Source organism: Eleutherodactylus coqui, chromosome 4 (genome assembly GCF_035609145.1).
Source record: "Eleutherodactylus coqui strain aEleCoq1 chromosome 4, aEleCoq1.hap1, whole genome shotgun sequence".
In the NCBI taxonomy this organism is placed as follows: domain Eukaryota; kingdom Metazoa; phylum Chordata; class Amphibia; order Anura; family Eleutherodactylidae; genus Eleutherodactylus; species Eleutherodactylus coqui.
The window spans coordinates 273,217,498-273,243,718 of NC_089840.1; the positions used below are offsets into that span (position 1 = coordinate 273,217,498).

The 26,221-nt window shown below is 48.7% G+C and overlaps 1 protein-coding gene across 1 annotated transcript in view; it reads left to right on the forward strand.

The window, feature by feature from the left end:
- Positions 1–12,434: 12,434 nt before the first annotated feature.
- The window catches only part of LOC136624371 (zinc finger protein 850-like), an 83,039-nt gene continuing 69,252 nt past the window's right edge, over positions 12,435–26,221 (forward strand). The window contains exon 1 of the mRNA XM_066598339.1: positions 12,435–12,534. Coding sequence (XP_066454436.1) covers positions 12,486–12,534 — 49 coding nt within the window. The 5' untranslated portion in view covers positions 12,435–12,485. The remainder of the gene's footprint in view (positions 12,535–26,221) is intronic.

Sequence of the window (26,221 nt, forward strand, 5' to 3'; positions counted from 1 at the left end):
AACTGATGTCACACTAGGGGGCGCTCCCCATCACCCCCTCTGAGGGCTTCTTGCAGTCAGCGCTCCTCGGCCAGGTTCGGCGCTGCTAGTCAGGTGAGGCCACTACAGGCCGCTGGGAACTGGAAGCCAGTGAGCGGTGACAGCAGGAAGCCTACGGAGGAGGTGAGGGGAGCGCCGCATACTATGACATCAGCCGGGGGTACGGTCAAAATCCGCACCGATGGAATATATTTTGACAGTTTTTTTTTATGCAGAATTTGCTCCCTGCCTTTTACTGATGGGGGTAAAATCAAATGCTGTGATAAGCCCCGCCTCTGACCACACCTCTTTGTCTTTCTTTGACCCTGGAAAAATCTGGTGACTCTGCTCCTCCTTCTGACGCGCTCAGCTCCGCTCGCCCGTCTCGCGCACACGCTCGGCTCCGCTCGCCCGTCTCGCGCACACGCTCGGCTCGGCTCCCCCGTCTCGCACACGCTCGGCTCCGCTCGCTCGTCTCGCGCACACATGGCTCCGCTCCTCCGTCTCGCACGCGCTCGGCTCCGCTCCTCTCTCTCCCACACACGCTCGGCTCCGCTCCTCCGTCTCGCACACGCTCGGCTCCACTCCCCCGTCTCGTACACGCTCGGCTCCGCTCCCCCGTCTCGCACGCGCTCGGCTCCGCTCCCCCGTCTCGCACGCGCTCGGCTCCGCTCCCCCGTCTCGCACGCGCACGGCTCCGCTTCTCCGTCTCACACACGCTCGGCTCCGCTCCTCCGTCTCACACACGCTCGGCTCCGCTCCTCCGTCTCACACACGCTCGGCTCCGCTCCATCCACTCTCTGAATACATCCTCACACAGCAGAGTCCTGCATCCACTGAGCGGAGATACCTGGTCATGTGACCCCTTGTCTCCTCCCACACACTGATCACATGACGGTGACATCATCACAGGTCCTGTAAGCACAGAACAACCCCACGGCTCCTGTCCGGCTGCAGGTGGAGGTATGTGGGGGCACCAGCACTGGGGGGCAGATTTATGGAAACCCATAGCTACCAATCAGATGAGGATTACAGTTAGAAGTGAATGCTGTGCTGTGATTGGCTGCTGGTGACAACAAAGACAGGCTCTTTTTAGGCTCTATGAAGGTCATCTGACTCGCCTCTTTTCTATAAAGCCCCGTTCCTCCCGCAGTGCAGTAACCGTGACGCCTCCCGGGGGGGTATGTGAATTGCGTAATACGCGGTACATCGCAACAATTTAAATCCATTGGTTTTCGCTCTTCCGCTCGCACTAGCGGTTTTTCATTACATGTAATATGAGTAAAAAAAGAGCGCAGAATGTCCCATTCTGCCGCCTATTACGTGCCATAAAACCCTATTGTTCTCTATGGGTGTGCGCAAAGCGCTGTAGTTCGTAATTACATTACACACCGGCGGCGTTTATATACATTGTTGCGATGGTGCGGGAAATAAAAAAAAAAAATAATGTAGTCACCCTGCGCAGGTGTGTGAGATGCGCTGTCTTGCGCAGGTAAAAATCACTGTTAGGCTGGGTTCACACAGGGCGGATTTGCCGCGGTTTTGCGCCCGCGGCCGCTAATCTCGGGATTAGCCAGCCATGTGGATGAGATTTCTCAGAAATCTCGTCCACACGGGACGGCTAATCCGCTGCGGTAAATCCGGTTGAAACTGCGGCTACGGCCGCCGCGGCCGCAGTTTCCAAAGATTGAGCAGGTCTGTTTACCTTTCCTTTTTTGTTTATTTACGTCGCGGACCCGCTCTCCTCTATGGGAGCGCCGGCCGCAACGGAAAAGCATGCGGCCAAGCCGCTTCAAAGCCGCCGCGGCTTAAACCGCGGCGGTTCTCCCGGCGGAAATCTCGCGGTTTTGGCTGCGGCCAAACCGCGAGATTTCCGATGGGAATCCGCCCTGTGTGAACCCTGCCTAAAACGCAGCGATACGAGCGTCCGCCCCGCGGTATAATGCATTATCCACAGTGTGAGCCGGCCGTACAGACATATACAGAGGATCCCCTCACAACGGGATACAGCTGATACTATTGTTTCAGCTGTATCCCGCTTCCTGATGACAGGCTGGGAATGAACAACAGCTCTGTTCTCCATACCCTGCTCGGAGCGCTCGGCTGTATAATAGCAGAGGACAGCTGGATGCAGAAGACAAGCGGCCCCTTGGCGATGTCCAGCCAGGTTTGAGGAGGACCGATGGCTTCAGCGGTTCCCAAATAACATTGCGGGTCCTTCTGATGATCCCACAGATGGTGAAGTGGCCCAACAGAAGCTCGAAATGCAGTGATGCCAAGCAGCTCTCGGTGGCGAGGAATCTAAAAAAGACAAGACGGATACAAATATGAAGCTATTACAAAACAATAATGGAGAACACATTCTAGGGCAAAGGGATCTATAAACCACAAAAGACACATGGTAACCAGCTTGCCCTTATTTCAGGGTGACCAGGAGAGGTACACCGGTGGGTGTAAGTGTCCGCGTAGGTCAATCCTGAACGCTCCTCCTCCAGCAGCTTGTCCAATGATGGACATGCGCAGAAGGATCAGAACTTTTACGGATTTGTGCGCAAGTTGTAGTAAAAGTTGTTGACACCCTTATGGCTCGCGGCGACACCAGAGGGTGAACCCAGTACGCCCGCTTCTTTCTTCTGGGCTCTTCCTCCAACATTGGAGGAAGAGAGCAGTATCCTGTTCTGAAGGCAGGGTTTAGGGCAGAGCTAACAGCTGTCACCACGACAAAAGCACAAGAGAATGTCACCTGGGCGGTCACCTGAGCGCTAGGAGGATGATTCCAAGGGGCTGGGCAACTTTCTGCTTGTGTTCGTTTTTGTGTGCGATTTATTATTTTTTTTAATTTATTTTTTTTTTTATTTATTTTTTTTAATTTATTTTTTTATACAATTAAAAAAAAGTATGCTTCAATACCCCAATTCACGTCAATGGGGTTTCAGCGCCAACATACATACGTGAAGTGCAGGGAAAATACACTCATGTGAGTTAACCCCGAAGCAACACATAAAAAGTACATGTATGCTTAAAGGGGTTTCCAGGGTTAGAAAAACATGGTTGCTGTCTTCCAAACACAGCGCCACCCTTGTCCGTGGGATTGTGTGTGGTATTGCAGCTCAGCACCATTGAAGTGAACAGGAGCGGAGCTGCAGTACCAGACACAACCCCAAAAGCAAGATTTCACTCCTTGCTCTCCTCTGCCCCTCTCCATTGACTTAACATAGCAGCCGTTCAGTACTGAACAGCTGCTATTTACACTGAACGATCAGCTCATCGGCCATCGTTTATGCAGCCAAAGCAATAAGCTGAACAATAATAACAGGGCTATCACTTGCCATGGATCATAGTTATAACCTACCTGCAGTATTATCATTCGTGGCCACTCACCTGTGTGTGTTAGTTAGCATTGAGACCTAAACAACCTACAGTATTTGCATATAAGTTTTGCATTACTAACTCTGAGTATTATTATTGCAATGACATATTTGATTAGTCAATGATCATTGGAGAGACGTAAGAAAACATCTCCCCTGCATACGAGTTACGTATGATGCAGAAGAGTCCATAAAATATATATGCAATATTATAGATGGGGTACATATAGTATAGATGGGGTACATATAGTATAGATGCGGTACATATAGTATAGATGGGGTACATATATTATAGATGGGGTACATAGTAAAAGAGGCAACTGCTTTCAACAGATTCACTAATAACGGCAAACGCAGGCTTAATATCACCACTATGTGGCAAATACTGTCTAATCCCCAATAAATATTACAGGCTTTGTAGTAGCGCCCCCATAAGAACACCGCAAGAAGGTAACATGGAACAAGTCTGCATATAGCTGTATATTGCTGGCAGCAACAGATGGCATTTATTAAGCAAACTCCCAATGACAATATAGACATGTGATTACTCCTCCATGTGTGAATACATATCATTAGAACATTCTATTCCGTAGCTCCGTCCGTATATGTAAACATAAACCACATGGATTTAGGGAGGACATCATGTGAAACTCATCGTGGTTTCCGCGTCATAACCGCATGGTATATTGGTATATGTGTGTGTGTGTGTGTGTGTATATATATATATATAATATGCCTTTATTTTCAGGTTAAAAGGTACATGGGGTTCCACTGTAGAAATACCGCCAAGTATGCAAATGTATGATATACAGATCCCTGCCTGCAATCCAAAAGTGTCAAGCATCAGCCAGCCAATATACATATTAACCCTTTGCAATCTAATTTTGGATTCCGGGTTTCCTAGGGGGCTTTCTCTTTCTGCTATTATACAATAGAATAGAGAAATAAACTCTCTTCGCAGTTGGCATCTGTGTGCCCTGCAATGGTCTCCCAGGAACTGCGGCAGGCTGCTGTGTAATTCTCCCCGCTGTCAGAGGCTTCTCTCTCTACTAAAAAGGGGTTTGAGTTCCCCCGCCTCCAGCAAGTAAGCACTGTGATTGGATCGAGTGCCAGCCAATCACAGCCGGCGCTCGATGAGCTAATCACAGCCTTTCAGTTTTGTCATTCACTGAATGGCTGTGAGTGATCGAGCGCAGGCTGTGTGCTGTTTCTGATCCATAGTCAATCCTGTAGACCTACATGTTAACCCTTAGAAAACTGATAAGCAACATGATGTCCCTCCTAAATGCACATCCAATACATTAATAAAATGTACACCAAATCTATATATGTATAAATTACAGGGAGGGGCAACATAATACTAACCCCAACCTATAATGCTTCTATGCTCAATAGATATATAGTAGATCCAATCTATAATTGAGACCATTGTGAGTTATTGTGTCTAGTTGCATTATCCAATATGCCTCTCTCTCTCTTGAGGACCATGTGTCTGCTTATTATCTGCATCATTGTACCTCTAAGGCATTCCATACCAAAAAAGGAAAATGCATCCAATTTCCCTTCATGGTGGTTGAGGGAACGGTTGACGGCTCCTGAGCTGCCAAGATCTTTATTTTTGATGTTCCTTACTAGAGATGAGCGAGTATACTCGCTAAGGCTAACTATTCGAGTAGTGCCTTAGCTGAGTATCCTCCCGCTTGTCTCTAAAGATTCCGCGGGGGGCGGGGAGTGGCGGGGAGGAACAGAGGGGAGATCTCTCTCCCCCCCCCCCCCTCCCCCCGCTCCACCTTGCTCACCACCGCAACTCACCTGTCACCCGCGCCGTCCCCTGAATCTTTACAGACGAGCGGGAGGACACTCGGCTAAGGCACTACTCGTCAAGAATCATGTTTGTGGCGTTTATGTCGATTTTAGGATCCCCTAAAGAATTTGCTTTCTTGTCCCATATTAAAATGGCATCATCAATGTACCTCACATAGATTAACCCCTTCTGGTCGCACCCAAGTCACGTAATGGTAGGCCATTTCATGACTGACTGGCTGCAGCGGCGGGATCTGCTGCTTGGTTCTCTGACAAATTGGCTGCAGCGGTAGATCTGATGACAGGTTCCCTGACGCTGTTGGCGTTTGAACCTTCAGTTGCCCCTATTGTTGAATGTTTCCAAGGCACTTTTGTGGGCCCGGTTGGGGGGGAGTTGGGAAGTTTCTGTCCAAGTTACAGATGTATGAAGTTCTCCACCAGATTATTGCTTTATCCTGCCATCTCCGTTGTAACCTGTGAATGCCTGTAGTGGTTGTATGACGATGTGACCTGGTCTGACCTCATATGTGGAAGATCTGCCGAATAAACTATTCAGTTGCAATCCATACAAGAAGAGAGAACACAACATCTACACTTTATTACCTCCTCACCGATTTCCCTTTATTCTCTCCAGTAATTGTATTATTACAAAGGATTTTGTATGATGTTACATTGTCTCGTCTTCTCTCCATTTAGGATCGTCAGCTGATATCTAAGATATCAGATAATTTTTCTAATTGACCAATCAAGGATAGGAACTGGGACAAGATGGCGGAGAGTATATTCAACCTCACCCTAGAGATACTCTTCCAGCTTACAGGAGAGGTGAGAGATTCTGGGGATGACGTCACGTTCCATCATTCCTATCTATATTACACTGGAGCTGTCCTCATGTCAGCGAGGCCACCAGTATAGTTTTGAGGTCGTAGCCTCGCTGACACGATTACCACTCTTCTTGTGTCCCTGCTCACCTGTGTTCCCCCCACCCACCCCATATGGGTCAAATTCGGTTTCCACCGCCATTGCTAATGACTGGTGAAGACTGTCCACTCAACGTATGGGGGGCAATTTTAAGAATAGCCTGTATAGGACGTGGAAACAGAGGTAAGCAAGAAGAAAAGAAAAGCAAAAATAATGTCTACCAGGCTATGGTTGCAAATCTATTTAGCTGACTTGAAGATGTGTACAGGTACTCTTTAAAGGGAGTCTGTCAGCTCGAATATGCTGTCCAAACTGCAGGCCTTATGTTATAGAGCAGGAGGAGCTGAGAGATTGTTATATAGTTTTATTGGGAAAGATTCAATATCCTGTTTTCCTGAAAATAAGACCCTGTTTATATAAATGTTTGCCCTAAAAAGGCGCTAGGTCTTATTTTCAGAGGATGTCTTATTATAGTTACCTAGCAGGCATGGTCCTGGCCCCTTCTGCTGGTCTCTGACGCTCCAGCATGCATGCTTGCAGTCCTCAGCTGCTGACAGAAGATCGCTTTCTGCTAACAGGGTTCGTAAACCCTGCCTCCAGGAAGAGATGGCTCTGATTGGCTGAGCCGCGGCACTGGAGAACCAATCAATGCAGCGCTCGACGAACCAACCACAGCTATTGTATTGGTTCATTGAGCACTGCATTGATTGGCTCAGCCGCAGCGCAAGAGAACAAATCAGAGCCATCGCTTCCTGGAGACAGGGTTTATGAACCGCGATCTTATGTCAGCAGCTGTGAACTGCAAGCAAGCATACCATAACCCTGGAGACCAGGGGGAGGGGCCTGGACAAGCCTGCTTGGTAATGTATTGTTTAGTTTTTATATAGTGTAGCTTGGGCTTATTTTTGGAATAGGGCCTATATTTCAACCCCTCCCCACTGAAAATCAGGGTAGGGCTTATTTTCAGGGAAACAGGGTATAACTTGTATTTTATTAATTTAGGCCTGTGTTTATTCTGAGCTAAACAACCCAATGGGCAGTTCTATCAGTGACTGACAGTCATCCCTGTCAGTAAAATACAAGTTTACTGAATCTTTTCCCATAGAACTATATATCAATCTGTTCAGCATCTCCTGCTCTACAACATGATGCCTGCAGTTTGGACAGAGGCGGACACTAAGCAGAGAAAGTGTTAGCTCCTCCTACTAGCTTTATCCCTCCGTAAGCACCAAGCTAACCCGGTTTAGCTTTGTGTCCGTAGGAGGCAGACCTGTCTTTCATCACTAGTCTTCCAGCAACACGTGGACTCGGAATACAAGGAGGCAGGACTCTCTGTGTTACTCTGCCAAGGATGGCTAACAGTTCAGAGTTACCCGTTCTTTTGTCTGCCCCAACCTCAGAAGAAAAGGAGGCACATTAAAGCGCTAACTTGATCATGATTCGCCAGCCATAGTTTCCCCCTTTTACTGGGGTACTCTCTTACCCCTTAAACGCAGATAAGTTCAGGGCCGTACACTGCTGAAGTTAAGGAGCCCCCTTTTTTTTTCCTCAGGAAAAGTGTAAGTGTATCCTTCAAAGGTGGGTATCTATCTGCCACTACAACCCTCATCATTTCCCTTAGGAGGCACAGGACTAGATTCATGCTCCAAGGGGTCCTGTATGTTTGGGTTTTTTTTTCTTTAACCTTCTTTCCTGTTACCTAGGGCTGCGGTTTTACCATCTGCAGCCTGTGGGAAGCCAAGGTGACATGGCGACTGCTGAATGGCCTGCAATGTGCATCTAAAATGCTGTGCAGCCTTTGGGGGGTTGGTAAAGGGGGTCACATGGCCTGTAAAGGGTGCCACCTGTACTGGTGGCCTATACTGGTGGCCAGGTTAAGCGTCGCGTGTGGCCGAGCCATGGGTATACTTCCGATTGGCTTCTCCCCCTCAACCCATCTCTGTCTCTGCAGCAGGGGTAATTCCCTCTCAATGCTGGATAGCCAAATAAGGCCAAAAATGTCCACCTTCAGGCCTAATCTGGCCACTTTCCCTGGCAGTCTCAGACCTTTTTAGGACATCTGCTGCAATTTTGGACAGATTGTATTGTAGTACTAGTGAGTTTTTTCAGAGACTACTTCATCATGCAGGAGTGCTGCAGTGGTAAACCATGGAAAAGAGCTAGGACTTCTCTCTAAAGGCAGTAATCCAGGTTTTCTGCATCGTCATCCTTCCCAACGCTTCACAAGATGCCGTTGGGATCTTCGTCCGGACACATTAGTCGCTAAGGGGACTAACTATCCGAGTCCCCCTCTGATTCTGATCCGGACAGAGAACAAGCTTCTAAACTCTCCACTATGGTGGATAGCCTGATAGTCACCATGATGGAGACCCTTCAGGTGTCAGATCAGACACCTACTACATCAGCGATGACCTTTTCCGCTTAGATGTGAAAAGTGTTCCCCAAGGAACTTTCTTCCTTATGCGGAATTTGATGACTTCTTGGCCAAGAAATGGTACCTTCTCATCAAACGCTTCACCAAACCTAAACGTGTGAACCTCATGTATTCCTTCCAGAGGAGTTAGTGAACAGGTGGTTTCCTTCAGCAGCAGTGGGTCCACCAGTGCTATTAAGGAAAAAACACCACTCTTCCTATAGCAGACGCTTCATCCTTTCAAGACGTACGTGTAAGGATGATTCAATCTCTAAACATCTTTTGAGGCAGGGAGTTTGGCATTCAGACCAGTTTTCGCTGCTACCTAAGTCAGTAAGACCATTGCCAAATGGGCCAAGCGACAACTACATAGAGCTATTCTTTCCGGTTCTCCTGATTTCAGTAGCCGAACGCTGCACCCTGTGGCTAGAATCCTGGGATGCAGATGCCTCCTCTAAAAGGTCCTTAACAAACTTTACTTTTGTTGGCTCAAAACTGGATTAGTTCACCTCCGAAGCTACTTGTGGTAAACGCTCCCACCTATTACATAACAGATCCAGACATAACAGTAGGGGTGTTCCTTTGGCTCGGGCGATACATAGCCTATTTTCTCGGGTGTCATCGTTCCTGTTCCTCTTCTGTGCATGCCTCTTCATATCCATTCATTATGGCTTGATGAAGGACCCTGAGTAGGTCTGAAAGCTCGCATTAACATAATGTATTTTTGTTAGCCATTAAAAGGTATCATATCTACAAGATTACTTGGCTTCTCTTGCTGGGAGCAATTACACTTGCTCTACTGGCTAACACAGTACCAAACCTTTTTCATGGTTCTTCTTTCTAAACATTTTGCGGGTTCTATTCCAGACCCGTTATAGTCCCGAAGAAGTTGCACCAGTATGCTGAAGTCTGACTCTGTAGAGTCACTGAGATATTGCATCCATGCAGCTGGAGAAGTTTCTGTCATCCATCGACTGGGTCTGTCCTAAGACATGGCTCAGGCCCATGTACTAATACCACTGTTGAAACTACTGCTTCTCCAGAAGCAGATTCACTGTTTGTAAACTCAGAATCATGTGACCATTGTCACTGCCTGAGACTGCTGGGGCTGATTGTATCTTCCATCGAGGTGATTCAATTCAGCCAGTGTCACACTCGACCTCTCCAGGGGCCATTCTCTTGAAGTGGAACAAATCTGTGTGCTCTCTCAATCGAAAGATCCGAATATCTCTGCAAACTCAGAGCTCCCTTTTTTGGTGGCTGCATTTTTCACGAATCCATTTTGTGTGCTCCTTTCTGATCTTCTAATGCGAAGTACTCTCCATGGATGCTAGCGTCTTCGACTGGGGAGGCAGGGGTAATTTGCAAAAAAGGATAATTACAGAAGCAGCGAAAATCTTGATCTGGGCAATGAGTGCTCTCAGCAGCTCATGTACTGGAAGTAGATAAACTACATAGTCGATTTAATCATTAGAGAGAAAGTCGACCTGGGAGAATGGGAGCCACATCCCAAAGTTGTTTTTTTTTTAGCAATTTCATAAAAGTGAGTCCAACCGGATGTTGACCTGCTGGCATCCTCAAGCTTCCAATGTTTGTGGCCAGGTACCAGGATCCTCATGGTCGAGAAGTGGGCATATTTGTAATTCCATGGACAAACTTTCGATTCCTGTACATTTTTTCTCTTCCCACTAATCCCACGACTTCTCAACAAGGTCAAGATGGAAGGTCTTCTAGAAATTCTCATCGCCCCAGATTGGCCCCACCGGGCATGATATGTGGAGTTCGTTGACCTGCTGGACAACTCTCCATGATGCCTGTTTCTTCAAGAAAATCTTCTTTTACGGGAACTTCGCTTCCACCCAAGTTTGTCGATGCTTCATTTTATTTTTTGTAACTTTCTACAAGGGTTTGCCCAAGCCACTCTTCCATACCTTTCTTCTGTTTCCTTGGAGGCTTAATTTAAAACTAGATGTGCTGCAGTCTCATTCCTTCGAGAAGTTAAGCGAGGTTCCAGCTCACCTTTTGACCTGGAAGGTGGCATTCTTAGTAGCAGTCACCTCCATCCACCATGTGGTTCCGAGCTCGCAACTTTGTCAGTCAAGCCTTCGGATCGTGAAGAAACACGGGACTGCCCTCCTGGCCATACCGTAAATACAAGAAGTGTGTTGACGGTGTGTAGATTCCGTTTATCCTCCCCAAGATCCATTATTCGACAAGTGGAGACCCGGCTTTGTTTGTGAATTTTTATGTTGTCGGCCTAGTTTATATTTTAATAGAACCAAGAAGTTATTTTTTAGACTTTTTCTCTGTGATAGTGACATACCCAGGAGTTTTTTTGCCAATCTGTGAAATCTTACTTGCCTATTAGATCCAGCGCCACCACTCTAGTTTTTCCCGCTGGGCTTCATTTACTTGATTTCAGCCAAGATGTCATGTCAACAGCATCTGATTGGCTGCAGCGGTTGCGTGCTGTTGATGAGGCGTCATCACTACTGTTGGTTAAACAAAGTCCAGCGGTTTGAATCTTATTGGCCGCGTTAGATCTAATAGGTAAGACTTGTTTTATTTAGTTTTTCTACATTGTTCAGCTTTTATCCTGCAACTGGCTAGTTACATAAATAGCAGATGTCCATAGCCCGAGACATGAAGGACTCTGGGAATGTCCATATTGATATTTATGGATGTATCTCCCCATAAACAGGATTACACGGTAGTGAAGAAGACTTCTAGTGATGGCTGTCAGGCCCCGGTGTCTGGTGGATGGGGAAGACCCCTGAGCCCAATCATAGGGCCTCCACCTCATGCCCTGATACTGGATGAGATCAATGAGCAGAAGATCCTAGAACTCACCAACAAGATGATTGAGCTGCTGACTGGAGAGGTGACGCTGCTGGGAATGCTGGGACATTATACAGTAACGCTATGGCGGTATAACGTGTCTGGGTGATGACGGTATCATTGTGTTGTCAGGTACCTATAAGGTGTCAGGACGTCACTGTCTATTTCTCCATGGAGGAGTGGGAGTATTTAGAAGGACACAAGGATCTGTACAAGGACATCATGATGGAGGACCACCAGTCCCCCCCATCACCAGGTAATAGACAGGACTAAATCCACACGGCCTTTATTATTTGTATGTAGAGAATGAATTCAGTGGCTGTCTGTGTTTTCTGCAGGTAGATCCAGTAAGAGAACAGCAGCGGAGAGATGTCCCCGGCCTCTTCTTCCACAGGATGAGCAGGTAGATGGAGAGAAGGTCTCATGAAATCTCCCCTCTGGTCTGTAGGACGGCTGGGAAGGTCTTGTGTTCAGTCTTATGATATGACTGATACTTGTGTAATAACGATTATCACACAAAATTCTTTCAAACTACTGCAAATGAGCAATCATCGTTGCATGTAAATTCAGCCATCATGAACTTTTCTTCTGAACGATGATTTTAAGGGGAGCATAAAATCCATCATTCAGTCACAGAGAGATAAACTATTTCTAAACATACCACATGCTGTTATCTCCACAGGATCTGGAGATTACATTGTATTCTGCCAGCAGCCCTTGCGAGAACAATGCAGCTGTGTGCAGAGCCCAGCCCACATGCTGGGCTCTGCAAACAGCTCCCGGAGGCCCTTTTACATGCAAATGAAGATGATAAAGTGTTAATGGAAATTAGTGTCCGTTAACACTTTATGCAAAATGATCGCTAAGACTTTTAACTTTCAATCATTTGAAAGATTATCTATGCATGTAAATAGGCCTTTACAGGAGACCTGCAGCTATTTGGCCCAGATCACTACTGCTGTCATGTCATTCCGGCTCCTCATACTAATTAATAACCTTTTCTGGTCATATAAAACCTTCCACACGACTTCTCCAACTGTGTGATGACTTTTACAATATTTATTTCACAGCTTGTGAATCCGGATGAAGATCAGCTCCATATTGATGCTACCGAAACACATGTGATGGGGGATCAGCCGTGTAAGGAGGAGATTCTTACAGATTACTGGCCAGGTGAGTGACCACTGAATGCAGAGAACATCACAGATTACCATTACCATTTTTAGTGCCCCCCCCCCCCCCAAACCCCCCTGAGCCTTTTTAAAAATCACAGCTCTTTTATTTATCCATTGATGTCACTGTTTTAAGACAAGTTGTTTTTTTCAATGGTAATATTTAATGTACCACATAATGTACTGAAATCTTAAAAAAAGATTATAAGTGGACTAAAATGAAAAAAAAAAACTAAATTCCACCATCTCTGACTGTGTCTTGTTTCTGTGGCGTACAAACTGAAACAAAATGACATAGCTTCATTCTTTGGGTCGGTACAATTACTACAAGAGCAACTTATATAGTTTTTTTGCTGTACTACTTTTATTTATTTATTTAAATTATTTTCTGCCGCCATCTTCTGACAGCCATAACTTTTTTATTTTTCTGTCGACATAGTTGTTCAAGGGCTCATTCTGTGCGGGACATCCTGTAGTTTCTATTTTGAAATACATGCGGCTTTTTATTATTTTTTTTCTTGGAGACGGTGACCAAAAAAAGCACAACTCTTGCCAATGTTTGACTGTGCGGAGTAATAATACATTACTCTGATAGATCGGACGTTTACGGACGCAGCGATACCAAATATGTATTTTTGTTTTATTATTTAGATTATTTTATTATAAATATGGCAAAAGGGGAGTTTTTTCAATTTTTATTACTTTTATTTTTATTTTTTTTAAATAAGTAAAACTTTTTAAAATCTTATTTTCACTAAGGGGACAAGAACTTGCAATGCTTTGATCACACCTGCAATATGATGTAATGCTATGGCAATCTATCAGGCCATGCCACAGGATTGATAGGTAATTTGCAATGACAGCCCTGGGGCCTTTCACAATGTCTCCAGCTGCCATGCCAACCACAAGGCAACCCGCGATCTCATCGTGGGGAGCAGTGCAGGACCCCCGAAGATTTTACTGGCAAAATCTCTTTGATTACGTCGTAGAGGCATCTAGTTGTCAAGTTCTACACAAGTGGAAAAACAGATGAAGTTTATTGCTTAGCCCTTTTATATTCCTTTCTTCTACAAAGTTAGGGTGTGTACGTAAGTGGGTGTGAGATAGTAAGTGAGGTGAATCAGTGTGACCGAGAGTGAGCAGGCAGTGAGAGTGCGTGAGCAACTAAAAAAAAAAAAATTTAAGGCGCAAATGGAGGCGCGTGAGAGCTTTTGAATGGGCAGAGGCGCGTGAGAGGTTTTGAATGGGCGGAGGCGCGTGTGAGGTTTTGAAGGGGCGGAGGCGCGTGAGAGGTTTTGAAGGGGCGGAGGCGCGTGACTGGTTTTGAAGGGGCGGAGGCGCGTGACTGGTTTTGAAGCGGCGGAGGCGCGTGACTGGTTTTGAAGGGGCGGAGGCGCGTGACTGGTTTTGAAGGGGCGGAGGCGCGTGACTGGTTTTGAAGGGGCGGAGGCGCGTGACTGGTTTTGAAGGGGCGGGGGCGCGTGACTGGTTTTGAAGGGGCGGGGGCGCGTGACTGGTTTTGAAGGGGCGGGGGCGCGTGACTGGTTTTGAAGGGGCGGGGGCGCGTGACTGGTTTTGAAGGGGCGGGGGCGCGTGACTGGTTTTGAAGGGGCGGGGGCGCGTGACTGGTTTTGAAGGGGCGGGGGCGCGTGACTGGTTTTGAAGGGGCGGGGGCGCGTGACTGGTTTTGAAGGGGCGGGGGCGCGTGACTGGTTTTGAAGGGGCGGGGGCGCGTGACTGGTTTTGAAGGGGCGGGGGCGCGTGACTGGTTTTGAAGGGGCGCGGGCGCGTGACTGGTTTTGAAGGGGCGGGGGCGCGTGACTGGTTTTGAAGGGGCGCGGGCGCGTGACTGGTTTTGAAGGGGCGGGGGCGCGTGACTGGTTTTGAAGGGGCGGGGGCGCGTGACTGGTTTTGAAGGGGCGGGGGCGCGTGACTGGTTTTGAAGGGGCGGGGGCGCGTGACTGGTTTTGAAGGGGCGGGGGCGCGTGACTGGTTTTGAAGGGGCGGGGGCGCGTGACTGGTTTTGAAGGGGCGGGGGCGCGTGACTGGTTTTGAAGGGGCGCGTGACTGGTTTTGAAGGGGCGCGTGACTGGTTTTGAAGGGGCGGGGGCGCGTGACTGGTTTTGAAGGGGCGGAGGCGCGTGACTGGTTTTGAAGGGGCGGGGGCGCGTGACTGGTTTTGAAGGGGCGGGGGCGCGTGACTGGTTTTGAAGGGGCGGGGGCGCGTGACTGGTTTTGAAGGGGCGGGGGCGCGTGACTGGTTTTGAAGGGGCGGGGGCGCGTGACTGGTTTTGAAGGGGCGGGGGCGCGTGACTGGTTTTGAAGGGGCGGGGGCGCGTGACTGGTTTTGAAGGGGCGGGGGCGCGTGACTGGTTTTGAAGGGGCGGGGGCGCGTGACTGGTTTTGAAGAGGCGGGGGCGCGTGACTGGTTTTGAAGGGGCGGGGGCGCGTGACTGGTTTTGAAGGGGCGGGGGCGCGTGACTGGTTTTGAAGGGGCGGGGGCGCGTGACTGGTTTTGAAGGGGCGGGGGCGCGTGACTGGTTTTGAAGGGGCGGTGGCGCGTGACTGGTTTTGAAGGGGCGGGGGCGCGTGACTGGTTTTGAAGGGGCGGGGGCGCGTGACTGGTTTTGAAGGGGCGGGGGCGCGTGACTGGTTTTGAAGGGGCGGGGGCGCGTGACTGGTTTTGAAGGGGCGGGGGCGCGTGACTGGTTTTGAAGGGGCGAGGGCGCGTGACTGGTTTTGAAGGGGCGAGGGCGCGTGACTGGTTTTGAAGGGGCGAGGGCGCGTGACTGGTTTTGAAGGGGCGAGGGCGCGTGACTGGTTTTGAAGGGGCGGGGGCGCGGGACTGGTTTTGAAGGGGCAGGGGCGCGTGAGAGGTTTTGAAGGGGCGAAGGCGCGTGAGAAGTGTGATCTAGTCTTTTCTGTGTCTTTTTACGTTAATTAGAATGTGCTCCACGCTTGGCAATGCTGTCCAGTGTGCATCTTGTCCAATGTATGCAGTCCTTGACCAGCCAGTTGAGGGTGCAAACTGTTGTCTGAGATATAAGTATGTCACACATTTGGAAGCCCAGATCCTGGATCTAAATGAGCAACTAACAACACTGCATTAGCAATACAGAAAAGAGTTTGCTGCTCACTTTGCAGGCACTTGCTGGGTAGGTGTAGGGGTGGATGGTAGTTCGGGAGTGCAGGATTTGCAGGTAGCTAGCTGGGTGACGGTTAGGAAGGGGAAGAGAGAAGAAAACCAGGGAGCCTAATCCTAAACTGGCACAATCCAACAAATTTGCAAAGTTGGCAGATGAAGGGGATGCCATTACAGAGCCAGCACTGCTGCAGCACGACATGCCCTCTGACCGCCAGGGAGATGACTGCTCCAGTAAGAAGGGAAAGGGGAGCACAGGGCAGGCTAAACAGGTCATAGCGGTGAGCGATTCAATTATAAGGGGGACAGACAGGGCAATCTGCCACAAAAACTAGGATCGTCAAAAGCTGTGTTGCCTTCCTGGCGCTCGAGTTCGACACATCGTGGATCGAATTGACAGATTACTGGGAGTGGCTGGTGAGGATCCAGCAGTCATGGTATACATTGGTACCAATGACAAAGTCAGAGCTCAATGGAGGACCCTCAAAAATGATTTCAGGGATCTAGGATCAAACCTCATGGTGAAGGACCTCCAAGGTAGTTTTCTCAGAAATACTGCCTGTACCACGAGCCACACCAGAAAGGCAGCGGGAGATTAGGGACCAAACAAGTGGCTCCAAAGTTGGTGTAGGAAGGAGGGGTTTGGGTTTGGGTTTCTGGAGAACTGGGGTGAGTTTGCTGTTGGCTACATATAGTTATTAGAGATGAGCGAACGTACTCGTCCGAGCTTGATACTCGTTCGAGTATTAGCGTGTTCGAGATGCTCGTTACTAGAGGCGAGCACCACGCGATGTTCGAGTTACTTTCACTTTCATCTCTGAGACGTTAGCGCGCTTTTCTGACCAATAGAAAGACAGGGAAGGCATTACAACTTCCCCCAGCGACGTTCAAGCCCTATACCACCCCCCTGCAGTGAGTGGCTGACGAGATCAGGTGTCACCCGAGTATATAAATCGGCCCCTCCCGCGGCTCGCCGCAGATGCATTCTGACAGAGATCAGGGAAAGTGCTGCTGATGCCGGAGCTGCTATAGGGAGAGCGTTAGGAGTGATTTTAGGCTTCAAGAACCCCAACGGTTCTTCTTAGGGCCACATCTGACCGTGTGCAGTACTGTTGAGGCTGCTTTTTGCAGTGTTGCACTTTTTTTTAATTTTTTTTTTTATATCGGCCGTGCAGAGCATTGCGTCCTCAGTCTGCAGTCATTGTACAGAGTATAGGGCCAGTACTGGTGAGGCAGGGAAAGAGATATTCAGGCTATATAGGCAGTGGGCTTTTTCCAACAAATTGGGGAAAAATACTATATTTGGGCTGCCTGTGACCGTCTTCAGTTTACTGCGTGTCTGCTGGGGGTAGTAGTCCTAATTAATACGCAGCTAAGCGTTACAGCAGGCTTGCGCAAAATTGTTTCCTGGATCTGCTGTCTCTGTTACATCAGCGCCGTCATCCCGCCAGAGGGAAACAGTATACATAATATTATACGCTGCCTACAGTATCTATCTGCTGGAGGTAGTAGTCCTAATTAATACGCAGCTAAGCGTTACAGCAGACTTGCGCAAAATTGTTTCCTGGATCTGCTGTGTGTTCCGTAAGGGAAGTCAGCCTCCAACCACAGGCCAATAAGCGGCACATTTAATTACAGCGTTCTGTTTCTGCACTACTGGTAATACAGCATGCTGAGGGGTAGGGGTAGGCCTAGAGGACGTGGACGCGGGCGAGGACGCGGAGGCCCAAGTCAGGGTGTGGGCACAGGCCGAGCTCCTGATCCAGGTGTATCGCAGCCGACTGCTGCGGGATTAGGAGAGAGGCACGTTTCTGGCGTCCCCACATTCATCTCACAATTAATGGGTCCACGCGGTAGACCTTTATTAGAAAATGAGCAGTGTGAGCAGGTCCTGTCGTGGATGGCAGAAAGTGCATCCAGCAATCTATCGACCACCCAGAATTCTGCGCCGTCCAGTGCTGCAACTCTGAATCCTCTGGCTGCCTGCTTCCTCCCAGCCTCCTCACTCCATTACAATGACACATTCTGAGAAGCAGGCAGACTCCCAGGAACTGTTCCCGGGCCCCTGCCCAGAATGGGCAGCAATGGTTCTGAATCCTCTCCCACTGGAGGAGTTTGTCGTGACCGATGCCCAACCTTTGGAAAGTTCCCAGGGTCCGGGGGATGAGGCTGGGGACTTCCGGCAACTGTCTCAAGAGCTTTCAGTGGGTGAGGAGGACGATGACGATGAGACACAGTTGTCTATCACTCAGGTAGTAGTAATTGGACTAAGTCCGAGGGAGGAGCGCACAGAGGATTCGGAGGAAGAGCAGCAGGACGATGAGGTGACTGACCCAACCTGGTTTGCTACGCCTACTGAGGACAGGTCTTCAGAGGGGGAGGCAAGTGCAGCAGCAGGGCAGGTTGGAAGAGGCAGTGCGGTGGCCAGGGGTAGAGGCAGGGCCAGACCGAATAATCCACCAACTGTTTCCCAAAGCGCCCCCTCGCGCCATGCCACCCTGCAGAGGCCGAGGTGCTCAAAGGTCTGGCAGTTTTTCACTGAGAGCGCAGACGACCGACGAACAGTGGTGTGCAACCTTTGTCGCGCCAAGATCAGCCGGGGAGCCACCACCACCAGCCTCACCGCCACCAGCGTGCGCAGACATATGATGGCCAAGCACCCCACAAGGTGGGACGAAGGCCGTTCACCGCCTCCGGTTTGCACCGCTGCCTCTCCCCCTGTGCCCCAACCTGCCACTGAGATCCAACCCCCCTCTCAGGACACGGGCACTACCGTCTCCTGGCCTGCACCCACACCCTCACCTCCGCTGTGCTCGGCCCCATCCACCAATGTCTCTCAGCGCACCGTCCAGCCGTCGCTAGCGCAAGTGTTGGAGCGCAAGTACGCCGCCACGCACCCGCACGCTCAAGCGGTAAACGTGCACATAGCCAAATTGATCAGCCTGGAGATGCTGCCGTATAGGGTTGTGGAAACGGAGGCTTTCAAAGGTATGATGGCGGCCGCCTCCCCGCGCTACTCAGTTCCCAGTCGCCACTACTTTTCCCGATGTGCCGTCCCAGCCCTGCACGACCACGTCTCCCGCAACATTGTACGCGCCCTCACCAACGCGGTGACTGGCAAGGTCCACTTAACAACGGACACGTGGACAAGCATAGGCGGGCAGGGCCACTATATCTCCCTGACGGCACATTGGGTGAATTTAGTGGAGGCTGGGACAGAGTCAGAGCCTGGGACCGCTCACGTCCTACCCACCCCCAGAATTGCGGGCCCCAGCTCGGTGGTGGTATCTGCGGCGGTGTATGCTTCCTCCACTAAACCACCCTCCTCCTCCTCCTCCTACGCAACCTCTGTCTCGCAATCAAGATGTGTCAGCAGAACGTCGCCACCAGTCGGTGTCGCGCGGGGTGGCACCACAGCGGTGGGCAAGCGCCAGCAGGCCGTGCTGAAACTACTCAGCTTAGGAGAGAAGAGGCACATGGCCCACGAACTGCTGCAGGGTCTGACAGAGCAGACCGACCGCTGGCTTGCGCCGCTGAGCCTCCAACCGGGCATGGTTGTGTGTGACAACGGCCGTAACCTGGTGGCGGCTCTGCAGCTCGGCAGCCTCACGCACGTGCCATGCCTGGCCCACGTCTTTAATTTGGTGGATCAGCGCTTTCTGAAAAGCTACCCACGCTTGTCAGACCTGCTCATAAAGGTGCGCCTGCTCTGCGCACATTTCCGCAAGTCCCACACAGACGCTGCCACCCTGCGGACCCTGCAACATTGGTTTCATCTGCCAGTGCACCGACTGCTGTGCGACGTGCCCACACGGTGGAACTCTACGCTCCACATGTTGGCCAGGCTCTATGAGCAGCGTAGAGCTATAGTGGAATACCAACTCCAACATGGGCGGCGCAGTGGGAGTCAGCCTCCTCAATTCTTTACAGAAGAGTGGGCCTGGTTGGCAGACATCTGCCAGGTCCTTGGAAACTTTGAGGAGTCTACCCAGAGGGTGAGCGGCGATGCTGCAATCATTAGCGTCACCATTCCTCTGCTATGCCTCTTGAGAAGTTCCCTGCAAAGCATAAAGGCAGACGCTTTGCGCTCGGAAACAGAGGCGGGGGAAGACAGTATGTCGCTGGATAGTCAGAGCACCCTCCTGTCTATATCTCAGCGCGTTGAGGAGGAGGAGGAGGAGCATGAGGAGGATGAGGAGGAGGGGGAAGAGACAGCTTGGCCCACTGCTGAGGGTACCCATGCTGCTTGCCTGTCATCCTTTCAGCGTGTATGGCCTGAGGAGGAGGAGGAGGATCCTGAAAGTGATCTTCCTAGTGAGGACAGCCATGTGTTGCGTAAAGGTACCCTGGCACACATGGCTGACTTCATGTTAGGATGCCTTTCTCGTGACCCTCGCGTTACACGCATTCTGGCCACTACGGATTACTGGGTGTACACACTGCTCGACCCACGGTATAAGGAGAACCTTTCCACTCTCATACCCGAAGAGGAAAGGGGTTCGAGAGTGATGCTATACCACAGGACCCTGGCGGACGAACTGATGGTAAAATTCCCATCCGACAGCGCTAGTGGCCGAAGGCGCAGTTCCGAGGGCCAGGTAGCAGGGGAGGCGCAGAGATCAGGCAGCATGTACAGCACAGGCAGGGGAACACTCTCTAAGGCCTTTGACAGCTTTCTGGCTCCCCAGCAAGACTGTGTCACCGCTCCCCAGTCAAGGCTGAGTCGGCGGGAGCACTGTAAAAGGATGGTGAGGGAGTACGTAGCCGATCGCACGACCGTCCTCCGTGACGCCTCTGCCCCCTACAACTACTGGGTGTCGAAGCTGGACACGTGGCCTGAACTCACGCTGTATGCCCTGGAGGTGCTTGCTTGTCCTGCGGCTAGCGTCTTGTCAGAGAAGGTGTTTAGTGCGGCTGGGGGAATCATCACAGATACGTGTACCCGCCTGTCAACCGACAGTGCTGACAGGCTTACACTCATCAAGATGAACAAAGCCTGGATTTCCCCAGACTTCTCTTCTCCACCAGCGGACAGCAGCGATACCTAAACAATACGTAGGCTGCACCCGCGGATGGAAGCATTGTTCTCTATCACCATCAAAAACGTGGACCTTTTAGCTTCATCAATCTGTGTATAATATTCATCCTCCTCCTCCTGCTCCTCCTCCTGAAACCTGACGTAATCACGCCGAATGGGCAATTTTTCTTAGGCCCACAAGGCTCAGTCATATAATTTTTGTAAACAATTTTTATACGTTTCAATGCTCATTAAAGCGTTGAAACTTGCACCTGAACCAATTTTTATTTTAACTGGGCTGCCTCCAGGCCTAGTTACCAATTAAGCCACATTAACCAAAAGCGATTAATGGGTTTCACCTGCCCTCTTGGTTGGGCATGGGCAATTTTTCTGACGTACATTAGTACTGTTGGTACACCAATTTTTTGGGGCCCTCGCCTACAGTGTAATCCAATTAATTTTTTGCCCACCTGCATTAAAGCTGACGTTACATCAGCTGTGATGGGCACTGCAATGGGATACATTTATGTACAGCCGGTTGGTTCCAGGGAGCGACCCATGCTGTCGGTCCACACGGAGTTGTAACTGCATGTGTCCACTTCTAAAGAACCCCAGTCTGACTGGGGCATGCAGTGTGGGCCGAAGCCCACCTGCATTAAACATGACATTACCTCAGCTGTGATGGGCAATGAAATGGGATATATTTATGTACCGCCGGTGGCTTCCTGGCACCCACCCATGCTGTCGGTCCACACGGAGTTGTAACTGCATGTGTCCACTTCTAAAGAACCCCAGTCTGACTGGGGCATGCAGTGTGGGCCGAAGCCCACCTGCATTTAATCGGACGTTACCTCAGCTGTGATGGGCACTGCAATGGGATACATTTATGTACAGCCGGTGGGTTCCAGGGAGCCACCCATGCTGTGGGTGCACACGGAATTCCCATTGCGGAGTTGTACCTGCCTGTGACTATTTATAAAAAAACGCGGTCTGACTGGGGCATGCAGACACCTTGACAGAATGAATAGTGTGTGGCACATAGGTTCCCCATTGCTATGCCCACGTGTGCAGCTCCTGATGGCGGTGGCACAGGATTATATTTCTCATTGCTTCTGTACAGCATTGTGGGCTATCGCCCCGCCCCTTTTAAAAAGGGTCGCTGCCTAGCCGTGCCAACCCTCTGCAGTGTGTGCCTGCGGTTCCTCCTCATGGCAGACGCACTTATAAATAGACATGAGGGTGGTGTGGCATGAGGGCAGCTGAAGGCTGCGCAGGGACAGTTTGGTGTGCGCTGTGGATACTGGGTCGTGCGGGGGGGGGGGGCAGCATGTAACGCAGGAGAAGTGGCAGCGGAGTGTCATGCAGGCAGTGATTGTGCTTTGTTGGAGGTAGTGTGGTGCTTAGCTAAGATGTATGCATTGCTAATGAGGGCTTTTCAGAAGTAAAAGTTGTTGGGGGGGGGCCCACTCTTGCCGCTATTGTGGCTTAATAGTGGGACCTGGGAACTTGAGATGCAGCCCAACATGTAGCCCCTCGCCTGCCCTATCCGTTGCTGTGTCGTTCCCATCACTTTCTTGAATTGCCCAGATTTTCACAAGTGGAAACCTTAGCGAGCATCTGCGATATACAAAAATGCTCGGGTCGCCCATTGACTTCAATGGGGTTCGTTACTCGAAACGAACCCTCGAGCATCGCGAAAATTTCGTCCACGAACGAGTAACGAGCACCCGAGCATTTTGGTTCTCGCTCATCTCTAATGGTTATGACTTTTTAACTTTTTTCAAAATATTAATTCCTGATGTTGCATTTCATTAACTTTTTCCATATATGGCAAATTACAAATAATAGAAGTTTAAAGTTGTAAAACATAATAAAGAAAAGTAGCCTATCCACTAGGAAAGGGTTAATGCAAGCTTGAATACAAGAATTTCTGTCAGCAAAGTTACTAGAACATGTGCAAAGGTTAAATAATGAGTCACAGAGGACGGTTAAGTGCTGGATAGTGATGCTCTAAATTCGGTTTATCATTTAAAATTGGTTTAAATATTGTTAGCATCGTCAATTCGCAAGTCTAATGGTATGTATTTTATTTTCAGATTTCATGCTTCAGGCTAAAACAACATCTCGTTAGGTGCAGGTTTTTTTTTACAATTTAACAAAATGAAAATAGTTTTTGAGTTATATGCTAAAAGTCATCATTTGCCACCACAGGCTTTCAAATTTGAAAAAAGTAATAACCATAGCAGGCTTTACCGTAGGGACGGGCTGCATCTCAGTGGGCTGGGTGCAGCTGTGCTGGGGGAGAAGATGGCTAGAAGGTTGGAGGAGTATTTAAACGAGGGACCAAGGGGGAGTAAAATAAGAGCAATGGGGGGAAAGTGTAGACAGTGAACTGGGACCAAGTAATGCGAATCGGGTCGAGCGGAGGTTGGGGTTAGTGCAGTTAGAACAGCTAATAGGACCATAAGTAGCATAAGGAATATAATGATTAACAATCGTATAAATTGTATGGCAATGAATACAAGAAGTCCCATCAGTAAAGTGGGTGAGCTTGAAGCAAGAATGTCTGAAGAAAATTACTACATAGTAGGAATAACGGAAACATGGCTTGGATAAAAGTGCGATTGGGCAGTGAATTTACAGGGTTACAATCTCTTCAGAAGAGACCGTGGGAACCAAAAAGGGGGAGGAGTAGTTCTGTATGTTAAATCAAACTTAATGCTGAGGATACGAGAAGATATATAGGTGTAGGAGATGAACACGTGGAATCTTTGTTGGTAGAAATACAGGGACGGAAAAATAATAAAATCCTCATAGGCGTTATTTATAGGTCTCCAAAAATAACAGAAGAAACTGAAGACTTATGATTAAGACAAATAGAAATGGTGTCAAACCGCAATGAATTAATTATGGGAAACTTTAACCTCTTAGTGACCCACCGGCAGAATGTCAGACACATGCACAGAAGTTGAGGAGGGCCCAGGAAATTTAAAATCTCCATGTTCCCAGTTACCAAAGGTAGACGGGAACCTGGAGCAGAGACCAGTGGACTCGTTGAGTGATCCCCAGTCACGTGATAAAAAGGTAGTGATTAGAGATGAGCGAGCGTACTCGGATAAGCGGTACTCGCTCAAGTAATTGGCTTTATCCGAGTATCGCTGTGCTCGGGGCTAAAGTTTCGGGTGCCGCTGCGGCTGACAGGTGAGTCGCAGCGGGGAGCAGGGGAGAGCGGGCGGGAGAGGAGGAGAGAAAGATCTTACCTCCGTTCCTCCCCGCTCTCCCCTGCAGCTCCCCGCTCCGTGGCGGCACCCGAATCTTTAGCCCCGAGCACAGCGGTACTCGGATAAAGTCAATTACTCGAGCGAGTACCGCTTATCCGAGTACGCTCGCTCATCTCTAGTAGTGATCTACCAATTAGGCCGGTCTCACATGGCCGGATAAAAATTGTGGATTACGCATGCGTTTGATCTACAGTAATACGCGGATCAATCAGATGCATTGGATTACACAATTCCGCTCACATTAGCGGGTCGGAATTATGTAATCCACTCTCAGGAAACAGAACAGCATGTTCTATTTTACCGCAGATATCCGCAACATAGAACCCATTGTGCTCAATGGTCGTGGATATGCCCATAGCCCATACGCAACTACATCGTGTATGAGCTGCAGGTACCCACATACCCGCTAAGCGACCGCGTGGGAAATATAAACAAAAATGGTGTACTGCGTATGACTGACTGTGTTAGTATGCAGTTATGTTCTGTATATTACTCAGCTGTATGCAGAGCCACGGCCGGGATCACAGCTGGGATTCGCTGCAGGCCTTCATGAGTCAGGCATTATTCGGATCGCTACCTGTAATACATAATTTACAAGAAGCCCCGGGAATGCTCGCCTTCATGCAGTTCCAGGAGCATCTTGTTGAGTGCCTTCTGTTTGAGACCATTGCACCTCAGCAAGCTTACAAAGCCTCATAGAGCGCCACTTTTTACACCCCCTCCCTGCCACTGAGGTCAAGAAATACACCCCAAAAAACTGTTGTGTTTTAGGGAATGTCAAAAAGATGAAGGGGGGGGGGGTATATTTAGGGAGTCAATTTTTTTTCTCCAAAAGTTTGCAATTGGGCCTGGAATTTATTCAATTGTGCCCTGAAATTCAACGAGTCCTCCCTCCGTTAAAAGCCTAGCCATGTGTCCAGTAAGCAGATTGGGGTACAATGGGTATGTTTCTGAATACATGGCAAATGGGAGTATCCATTTTGGGGTGCAAGTCTTCATTTATACGTGTGCTGTACAAAAAAGAACAGTTTTTAAAATGAAACAATTGCCAAAAAAATGAAAATCGTAATTTTTTTCCTTCTGCTTTGCTTAGATTAATTCAAAAACTGTGAGGTCCAAACACACAGTACTAGATGAATTCATTAAGGGGTTTAGTTTTCAAAATGGGGTCATTTGTGGGGGTTCTCTGTCGTTATGGCCGCTCAAGGGCTCTACAAGTGGGCAATGGGGCCTAAAACACCTTCAAGCAAAATTTATATTCTGAAAGCCACAGGCTGCTCCTTTCGGTTAGGGCCCCGTTATGTATATGGACATAAAATTAGGGCCACAATGGGTATGTTTCTGAACATAGGACAAACAGGGGTATCCATTTTGGGGTGCAAATCCTCATTTTCATGTGCACTGTAGGAAAAAAAACTGTCTTTAAAATGACATATTTGCAAAAATCTGCAATTGTTATTTTTTTCTCCTCTAAATTACATTAAGTTATGAAAAGAAGTTGTGGAGTCAAAATACTCCTGACCCCCTCAGTAAATATATTAAGGGGTGTATTTTTTTAAATTGGGTCATTTGTGGAGGTATCTATCATTCTGACACCTATGAGCCTTTGAAATGTTGGCTTGGTGCAGGAAAACAAAATGTTCCTCAAAATGTTAATAATTAATGTTAAATTTGTACGTCTCCTAAATGGTTAAAAAAATGTTGTGTCCAGAATATATATTTTATGAAAAATCTGTTCAGTATGTTTGCTCATATTTGAGATATTGCAGTTGAAAATATGAAAAAAATGACAATTTTTTTCAACATTTTCCAAATTCTGTCGCTTTTAATAAATATACATAAATTCTATCGGACTATTTTCACCACCTAAATGAAGTACAATATGTGGCAAAAACAATGTCAGAATCACTTGGACATGCAAAACCTTTACAGAGTTATTCTATGTTTAAAGTGACACATGTCAGATTTCCAAAATTTGGCTTGGTCATTAAGGCGTAAACGAGCTTCGTCACTAAGTGGTTAATTATCCAGATATAATATGGGAAGATGAAACCTGCAAATCTCAGAAGGGCGATACATTCTTAAGAACAATTAAAGAGAACTACCTTGCCCAACTTGTACGGGGCCAGCTAGAGGGAGGGCCACTCTGGACTTATTAACTAACAGACCGGACAGAATCATGGGGGTGCTGGTTGAGGGACACTTAGGAAATAGTGATCACAATATAATTAATTTCCAGCTGCCATTC